Raw genomic sequence first — 10239 nt, 5'->3', positions numbered from 1 at the left:
ACTGAACCCAGAGCTCTGGAGTCCCAGCCTATCCTCACAGCAATGGTACTGCCCTACCAGCTAACAACCAACTGCATCTTCACCTGTGCTCAAAGCATGGAACAGGAACAGCTTTCCTGCTACAGTGGCCCAGCTGACAAAACCAGAGCTGGCACAAAGGGAATAAATATTTCCATACACACTACCAGTTGTGATACCCTTGCAGCACACCAGGCTGGCAGGAGCAGCAGAACTCAGTTCAGGTAAGATGTAATGCTGAGGTTCATCTCGTTCCTCTGACAAGAGCCTCTCCTGGCTCTGCCTGGCTGATAACTATGTGCAGGAGTCTTTATAAACACAGATCAGGCTAGTTACTCTTTCTATTGTTGTTCTGCCACCCTTCAAATTCTAGTGAACTTTATCTTGGAGGGCAAACTATCAATCAGATCAAATACATAAAAACAAACCAATACCTGATTAAGGCTTATTTTTAAGGAAGCCAAAAGGACTCCAAATACTTCCAGGCTTCATGTTTTTAAGTAAGATTTCAGTTGCATATTACTCTCCTATGTTTTACTTAGCTATTGCATTTTGATCAACTTAAATGATTTCCATTTTCCCTTTCCAGTTTGCTTGCCAGGGGTTAGCACTGTGTGAGTAATGGGAACACTACAAGCAGTGGTTAAGTAAAAAAGATTCTCCAACCAGAGAAATAGTCAAGGACAAAAAAACCTCTCTGTGTAAATAATTTTATCACAGATTCAAGATGAACAGGATGATTTGCTTAATGCACACACACCACTGAAACATGACAGCCTACAGAGACTTCTACCAAGAGGCAATCTATTCCCTCCCCCTCTCCACCCCATCCCCCCCTTGCAAACCCTGTCATTTCAGTGCCCACAGTAAAAAAAAAATGATCAGACCAAATGGCACTGCAGGATTTTTGTGGGAGTAATGTACAAGTCTCTTTTTCAGTCTGTAAAGCTCTGAACTTGAGTGCTCAAAAATACCCTGGAGGGAAGCACTCTGGAGCACCTCAGCACTCCCCTAAAAGCCAGCAGAGCCCAGCAGCACTGCAGCCTTAGCTGGGGCTCACCAGGAAAACAGCCTGAAGTCCAAGTTTTTGAGAGCCTCCTGCCTATTCTCTCAGCCAGGAGTGTCACAGGCTGAAAACCTGCCAGGACACAGTTCCTTCTGTGAGTCGTCCTCCTCTTGTTCCATCTTTCCTAGTCTCTGGACTCATACATAAAGTAGTCAATCCCAAAGGCTACAGGTCTGTTACACAATCTGCAGTCCCCTGTTCTTTGCTTCAGTATATTAGCAGGTTTTCCCACTCAGAAGTTTCCTGAAAACAAGGGGAGATTAACAGAACCTGGAGTTGCTTTCCTTTCTTACACGACCTCACTGCACCAGTGAGAAAGGACGAGTGAGTTAGTGCGTGTGCCCTTCACTCACCTCCTGTATCTGCACAGCTACAATACTTTACTCTTTGTGCTTGGGAAGCAGCACACAAGTGTGCAAGACACTGGGAGGGACAGGGAGCACAAAGTGATGCTGAGGTGACAGATTAGCTCAAAGGACTGACAACTAACGAGGTCTGGTTGCTGCAAGCACTTTCCATTGCCCACTATCGACCAAACGATCCTGCTCCTGCCCAGCCTGGACCAGCAGTGCGTCACTCCCAGAAATAGAAGCGCATCCTGCACTGAAACACTGACCTAATATTTTCTAATAGTTACAAGACCAGACTCTGTGTTCTTTAGTCAGAGGTCAGTTGCTCCCCAAAGTGTATTACTGAAAAGGAAATCAATGATGTTTAAGTTTTCTGAGCAAATGGAAGGGTGTGCTGGCCTGGCAGTGGCAGAAGGAGCTGCAGACAGAGGGCAGGAGGACACAAGAAACCAATATTTATTTACTCAGTCACAGAAAAAGCCACTGAGCCATGCTGTATTCCGTGTAACAGCAAATGAGGTGGATGCCAGATCCTAAGACTCCGTACTGCTTTGTCCAACAAAGTCAAAAGAACATAGCTTATATATCTACTTCCCAGAGATTGCAGGTTTAATATACCCATACACATGCTAAATCCCAAGCCAGACCAAGCAAAAACTTACCATTCACTTAGGAGAAAGTTTTTTGATGCCTTGTGGCAGGTTTTTATTTCACATTAGAGCTCACTCCAAGCAGAAACACACATCCCCAGTGAGGGCCACCTCTTCAAGCCAGTCACACAAAACCTCTCCACAAGGGAAGCCAGGCAGGGTCATGCTACACAGCATGAGGACAAAAACCAGCTCGTTTTGATGGATGATTGTTTCATCTCTGCACTATGTAGTGTCAGAAAGTAAAAGCAGAGTTCCAAGGGCTGAAGAGCTTTATTTCAGTTAGTGTGTTTACAGTGCAAATTATTAACTTAATAAGTTCTTGTTTGCAGAATGAAAAAAATCAAACAAATCCACAGCACCTTTGTGGTTCACTTAGGACTACAACTGCAGCATTATCTAAGTTGCAGAAGATCATATTCTTCAAGTTTTGAAAGACTCAACACCACGGGACAAGCCCCAGCAATGATCAAACTGGAATGCTGTCCACCAGCATGAAGGGAACACTTACCAAATACACAGCAGGAAAACACAAAAAACCTCTTACCAAACACAAGCAGTCTGGAGTTTTGCTGCAGGCAACAGGTCAGCTGTCGACTAAGCAACATTGAAGCCATTTTATCTTCTCTTTACTCAAAAAGACTCAATCTTGAGAGATTTCTTTCCAGTTGATGTTCTGAAAAAGAAAGAAAAGCAAACACTTGCTCATGTCCCTATGGATGCAGCCACTATTCCTGTGCCATTCATTTCAATTCCCCCCTTTACTAATTTCAATCCAGAGACACTGAGAGCTTGTTGGATGGATTAATGCTGACCTTCAGAGCAGTCTCAGGGTTGAGCTCCAAACCTGATGCTTGGTCTTGCTGAGGCAAATGACTTCTAGGCTAAGCTGTATCTCCCAGCTCCAGCAAGGCCAGGACCTGAAGATCAGTATCTATTTTCCCTTGCTCTTCCTCTCTAATTTCTCTATATATGTAGGCCGCATTGAACGTTTAAAACATTATTTCCAGTCTCAAGCCAAAGCTAGCTTTTCAATTTGACCTAAGTTTATGAAAAAATCTCATCTAATACAAAAGACAGCAGGACAAGCATTAGGAACTAAATGAAAATCAATCCCCTGAAAAACCAGTTTTTACCAATTAATCACTTCTCTGTGAACAGACTGTGAGAGCTGGGATTGTTCAGCCTGAGGAAGGCTCAGGTTGCATCCCATCAATGTGTAATGAATACCTGATGGGAGCCAGAGTCTTCTCAGCAGTGTCCAGTAATGGGATAAGAGGCAATGGGCACAAACTGAAACACTTTTGAGCTCCACCTAAGCACAGGCAAACCCTGGACAGGTTGCCCAGAGAGGGTATGGAGTCACCATGGTTGCAGATACTCACAATCCAGCTGGATGTGGTCTGCAGCAGCCTGCTTTAGGAGCTGTGGCTTGAGCCAGATGACTCCCTGAGGTCCCTTCCAACCTCAACTATCCCATGATTCTAACTCAGCAATTAGCTGGTTTACAAGGTCACATATAAGTGACCTTGTAAAGTCAAGCAGCATGAGTAATACCACTCCTTTTTCACTCTGGATCACCTGTGCAGAAAGCCTGCTTGGCTGGAAGTCATAAATAGATAAAACAGGTCATTGAATTATTATCCAGGCCACAGGTTAAATTCAAACTTCACACTTAGCAGTGTGGCCCCTGCCCTTGCTGGATGTCCCTCTGCCCCCAGTGAGTGCAGACCATCTAGCAGCAGTGGACTGAGGCTTGCAGTCCAAACAAAATATTCCTGTTATCCATAAACCTCTGGAAAGAGCTCTATTTAACATACTCTGAGTGTGGAGCTGATCTTCCAGCAGAAAGATCACAGCTTGCTGCTTACATCAGTCCTATGCCATCAATAAAACATGCCAGCAGATGTTCATGACTAGATGCAGCTGATCTATTACTACCATGATAGGAAGTATCTCTTACCCAGAAATACTTGTTTTCCTTCACACTTGGGCTTTTTCAAAATAGGTAAAAGAAACCAAAAGACTCCTTGCCTACAGAGATCTATTAATTTATGGACCTATTAATACTCAGGTACAAAAATAATTCCCTGTGCCTTCCCAGACAACTGACCCAGCACTTAGTTTCACTTAGTTTGCTCTGAGTTGACGTTAAAATTCAAGGTATTTTGAACTGTGCCAAGGAGAGCAAACACTTGCACAACACTTGTGCACATGCTGGAAAAGCTGATTAGCTTCCTAAGGCTTTGGGTCAGAAGTGTAGAGCAAACTAGTTAATGTTTTTCAGAAAACATTTATAAAACAAGATTTATTTAATTCATTCAATATTTCTTCCTCGCTCAGCTTCTTTCTTTAGTTGTGCTAACTTTTGCATAAATGATGTGTAAAGAAATAACCCAACACCACAGATTTCCTATCTCATGACCATCCTCTAGCAAAAAACAAATGCCAGTGTCAGTCAGGGAGAAAAGCTGTTACAGGGTGAATCAGCTCAGCACCTCTTACAACCATTAACCACCTTGACTGATGTCCTCTGCTCAGAGCTATTTATCTGCTTTGTACTTCTTCAATCTCCAATTTCCCCCTGAATTTTGCTCTGTATACATTAAAAAGTATGAATTTTCTCTAGGAACCTGTTCAAAGCCAAGGTGAACACAGCTTTGCAGGACCTCACAAATGGAGCAGTGCAAATGTACTTAACAACCCACCGAGGTTCACTTCATTGTTCTCCATCCCCTTCAGTTATCTCCCAAGGGCATTTTGCTGCCAAACTGCCTAACCTACCTTTTCCACAACGATGAGATGCCTCTTCACATACAAATCAAACAAATCTTCCAGTCATGCTACACAGTCATACCCACCACTGTCCAGGTTTCCCTTCAGCAGTAGCTCCTCTTCTTGTCCTAGCTGAACTACACCTATGTCTTTGCTCCCAGAATGTTATTTGTTATCTTTTACTTATTTTTACTGTTTATCTTAAGTCCTCTAATAGTTAAAATACAGGTTTCATTAGAGGCTGAATAATGTAATTGCAAATGATATTGCCTTTCTGAAATACTCAGAGAAAAAATTATTGCAAGAGGTTTAAAAAGAAAGTAGCTTAGCCCTAATTTTCCTTGACAGTTGTTATATAAAAAGTTTTACCATTTTCTAGTCCAGAGTCAGAATAAATCATGTAATATCACATGTGAGCATAACTAAACCCAACGTCTTTTCCATCTCCATTATGCATACAAACTCTCACAGGAGATCAGCTGATGTGATTGGTATCTTTGCCTAAGAACTCATTATTTGCTTATCACAATAACCAATTGGATTTTGCCTCCATAACCCATCTCCTGATCAATTCCCACCAGCCTGGCCTGTTCCAGCACGGCAAGCAGCAGCAGCACAGTTTGAAGCCAGCAGAAATCAGCTCTCCTACATGTGTCCAAACCACAGCAATGCTCCCTCACCACTGCTGCTCCAGAGCCACTGCAGGCAGCTTCAGATTCCCTCACAGCCAGGCAAAACACAGCCATCAATTCCAGATATCAGACTGGAAAGGGGACATGAAGGACCTTACAGCTCAAAGACGTGAGATTCTTTCAGAATAAGATTCATAAGTCTTCTCTAAATATTTTTCCTCAGATGTCTGAGCTGGGAAGGCCCTGGGACAGATGACTATACAGAACAGCTATTCTGAAGTCAATTAAGTACCTTAATTTTGCCAATATATTTGCATATATTTTGTATGCAGTTTTCCATTACATAAACACATGCAATGGCAAATACAGTTTAAGTCACAGCCACATTCTTCCAGTAAGGAGAATTATTTTCTAAGAGGAAGCTCAGTACAGTTTATCAAGCAAATGAAACATAAGGATATGTGGATTTTTTGAATGCACGCTGTGAAATTGGATGTATTTTTTTAAACAGCAGCTGTTAAAATTCTGTACCAAGTGATTATTTCTGACAGTTAAAGCTAGTTCCTAGGAACAACAGTCATACAGCAGCAGCAGAAGCAGCAGCCTACTGTGAACATATTAAGATGCATTGTTTCCATGAGCGAACAAGATTGTGTTTCTTGGGGACAAAGCCTGAAAAAATGAAGGAAAGGGAGGTTTGATCCAGATACAAGAGCAAAAATGTACAAGCTAGGAGTTTATGTAGCTTACTAGCACAGAAGCTAATGCAGCATGACGTTCATGTTTCAGGCTGCAGCTTGCAGAAACCTGCCTGGGAAAACATCCTTGGAAGGTAAAGGCAAACTGAGGCATGGCAAGGTAGGGAGAAGTCAGCTCTGCAGATTTGTCTTTTTCTTGCAACTTATGCCAAAGACACAGAAGCCTGTTTGAAATTCATGGGGGCACAGTCATCTGTTCCTCAGCTGCTCCAAACCCATTTAACCAGGAACAATTAAGTGGTTTAGAAACAGCAGCACAAGCTGAGCAGGGCAATTACCGCACAAAGCTTCACAAAGTCTGTTTGGGGAGTGGGAGAACTAAAGGCAAACTCATTCCCTTTTTTTACTGTTTTCCTTTGCCTGACTTTTCTGTGATGCACAGCGAGGGTATCATCACTACGTGTTAACTGGTGTGAAATTTAAAACATCCCTTAACTATCTCTCAGTCCTGTTTGGATCCGTTTGGATGGGAACTGAGTGCAAGGCTCACACTGGGAGCTGTGTGGGGGCTGCAGCACCTCCTGCCCTGGAGCTCTGCCATCCCGCAGGGGCAGCAGACACATCCCTTCTTTTGGGAGCCCATAGCAGCACCAACACTGTGCCTGAATGCAAACCCACCTCTTCCACACCCAGCCTGCCCTGGCACCCCCGGGGTGAGCTGGCACAGATGGTCGGCAAAGAGGGAGTCTCTCAAAGAGGCGAGAAGGTTCTTTAGTTCACAGCTCAGTGTGCTTTGACACTGCTTTCTGCAACTGCCTTTTAACAGTAGAAGAAGCTGCAAATTGAGAGCCCAAGACATCTATGGTTCCTGTGACTAAAACCAAAGGACAATGTTAAAAAGTCTGGCAGTACTCAGATAGCCATGCTGGAGTTGTTAAAGGGGGACAAGTCTCCTGGTTTGCAGTGTTCATGAACAAGCATCTTTCATGACTTAGGTGATGAACCTCAAGTAATTTCACTTCTAAAAACAGTTCAAGAAGATCCCAGAGCGTGGAACAGCCCCACAATTTCACACAGAAATATAAGTATGGGTGACATAGAAGACAGTCAAGGCTGTCATCCATTAGACATAATCATGTCCTTCCTTAGTCTGCATTTGAGGAAGAACTGGGCAACACAATGTCATCATGGTGCCTGCACAAAAAGATCCAATTGCTGTTGGAAAACACACTGCAATCCTTCAGTACCATCCCACGCTCCTTTGGGGAGATAAGAAATGTCCACATCCAATAGATCAAAGCAGGAGAAAACTGAGTTCACTAGTTGTTACTGACAGAGCTCAGGGTGACATTAGAAATCCTGACTTACTGCTTTATCCACTTAAGTGTAGTAAACAGTGCTGTAAATAAAGAGGCCTGACAGCATGTTGATGCATTTAGCTGCAATTCACTTGGTCCCAGGAGCAGAGTTTAGAGGCCAATATAGACCATGCAGTTATAGAAGCCTGAGTGTACACAATGAAATACAACAGGTCCTTTTACTTCAACAGGGCTTTTTTCCCAAGGTATAGTTCTGAAACAAATTTGAATTAGCTTACAACAGCATTTACAGAAGTTTGGAAGAGTAGCACCAAGAATTTCTGGTTGTAGCTAGACTAAGGCGATCTCAAATTTTTTTTTTTGCTGAAAGGGAGTTGCAAGAAAATTTACATCTCATGTTTATATAAGGCTAGCATTAAATTTTTCCATCTATCGTCTATACAAACTCAGCTGAATTCCTAGACAGTCCCTAGAACCATCCTCATGAGGGGACACAATAAAGACAAAGAGGCTGCTCCTCCTCCACCTTGGTCAACCAAAGGCCACAGCCTCATATTTCAAGGAGGTTACAAGCACCCCACATCATTAAGGCCACACACCAGCATCAGGACAGTGACAGACACTCTGGAAGGGATCTGCTGGGTCTGTGGGACAAGCCACACATCAGCAAGAGACCCCTGAGCATGCTGAAGGTCAACACTTCTCTGGCAGCAGCAAAATGGAACTCTGGCCAAGGCCTGGTGAGTCTGTGCATGCACAGCACAGCTCACCATGGCACTGCCCAACGAGTAACACCACCAGCAACAGCAACCTGCAAATGGAAATGCGTATCTACCACCAAAATGGATTTTGTCAAAAACCACTTCACAAGCTGACAGGCTGTTTATGCCCCTAATAATCTTAATGGCTTTGTGTAGAACAGGATGTAATTGCAAACTCCATGACTCTACTTAAGTTGTCAAGGACACAGTTGTCATAGTTACAAGTAAAGCTCAAGTGTCGTTATTCAGGGTTGCTTATTTAGTTATTGACACCAACAGGATCTGACACTCCCACTAGTCTTCAGAAGAATAGAAATGGGGAGACTGGTTTTGTCCTTCAGGTCTTGACAAAGCAGTAAATATTGCTCATGACAGTGTAAGTCTTCCCTAATAAACTGCCAGTTTTGCACATGTCCCTTCTCTCACTGCACATGCAGCTGGTATCCAAGTCAGTCTGCTCTGAACACTGCAGCAAAAGCCCAAAACAGCATGCACTGCACAAGCTGAAGACCTCATGCCTACAGCTTGGAAGTACTGTACAGTCTCCATCAGGGCACAGCAATTCCTCCCTGCCTCATGGGACCTGCAATTAAATCAGGGCTGAAGCAGCAGTGAAGCTAGAACACAAACCATCAGTCCTTCCATCAAGTTTGAAAACTCATTTACTCTCATGTGTCCAGGTTCTCCTCTAGGCAGGGTTTGGTGGTTGGATATGAATATATGGTTTTCTTCTTTCTTTAAAAAAAACCAACCCCAAACCAAAACCTAACCTTTCTGCCCTTGTCTCTGTTTTCCCTTTCCCCAACAAATATTGGACCAAGGAAAGACTCCTGGTCAATAAATCAATGAAGAAGAGCAGGTAGGAATGTTGTGATTATGGTACAACTAGGATTCAGGTGACCCACTAAACTTTTGAGCGACTCATTTTTGATTCAAGAACTATTGGAACAGCTAAGGTGAGATGAGATGTGCCTACACATTCCCTGTGAAAAAACTGCATTTTCTCAGGAAAAGAAAAAATGGGATTAAAAAAGCATCTGTTAGAAATGGGGCAAGTTCCTGATGCAAAGCCAAAAATACCTACATAAATAACATAATGGTACATAAATTCTGGTAAAAAAACAAGCACAACTAAACTGTTGCTTACTGAAAAAAAAAATCTTAATTTTAAAACAAATTTCTTAATAGTTCCCCCTGAAAAAACAGGCGCTTAGATATTGCAGTGAACTTTACTAGTGAGCTACACAAGAACCTCTCTTCAAGCCTGCATATTTTGAATCCATTATTTCAAATGCAGATGGCAACAACATATCCAAACCATGCCTGTTCATTTCCACACATTTCCCACACCAAAGCAGTCCAGCTCTCAATGCATTAAACATACTAAGGCACAGCTGTGCTTTTCAGATTAGTTGCTCCACCAGCGTTCTGTAGTTCGGAAAAAACCCAAGTATTGCAAAATACCCTCGAGTGGAGCTTCGCCCCAGGAAATTCAGTTATATTCCTTGTAAGATTTTATTCCTCAGCATCCTCCTCAGAGGTCAGGAAAATAGATAAATAACATCAAATAAAAAGCACAAGTTATTTTTCTGTGCCCTAAGGCATAAACCAGCTCATTTGGAGGCAGCCTGCAGCCAACCAAGGGAAACATCTCACGCCGGAGCAAGTGCTCTGATTTCTCAAGGTGACCCCCACTCCAGCTGGGGACATGGGAAAGCAGATCCACGCGGGAGATTTCTTTTACAAGGGTTCCAACAAAGCGAGAACAGCTACCCACGCGCGTCCGTGCCAGTGTACCAGCTCACACACCCGCACAGACACACACACAGCGCTGCCCCCGCCCCGACCGCACACGGCAAAGGCACTTACAGGCTGCGAACTCCCCGAGGCAGCGAGCTCGGAGCGCTGCTCCCTCCGTCCCTTCAGCGCGGGCTGCTGCCAGGGAATGCCATCGCTGCCAGCTGCCTCCA

General features: G+C 43.5%; 1 protein-coding gene across 1 annotated transcript in view; it reads right to left on the bottom strand.

The window, feature by feature from the left end:
- Nucleotides 1-2737, bottom strand: part of ABAT (4-aminobutyrate aminotransferase) — a 28048-nt gene extending 25311 nt beyond the window's left edge. Inside the window, exon 1 of the mRNA XM_009076632.1 lies at nucleotides 2632-2737. Within this exon, the coding sequence (XP_009074880.1) occupies nucleotides 2632-2701 (70 nt within the window). The 5' untranslated portion in view covers nucleotides 2702-2737. The remainder of the gene's footprint in view (nucleotides 1-2631) is intronic.
- Between the last annotated feature and the right edge of the window lie 7502 nt (nucleotides 2738-10239).

Source organism: Acanthisitta chloris, unplaced genomic scaffold, assembly GCF_000695815.1.
Source record: "Acanthisitta chloris isolate BGI_N310 unplaced genomic scaffold, ASM69581v1 scaffold13516, whole genome shotgun sequence".
NCBI lineage: Eukaryota > Metazoa > Chordata > Aves > Passeriformes > Acanthisittidae > Acanthisitta > Acanthisitta chloris.
This window is presented reverse-complemented; position numbering and strand designations above follow the sequence as displayed.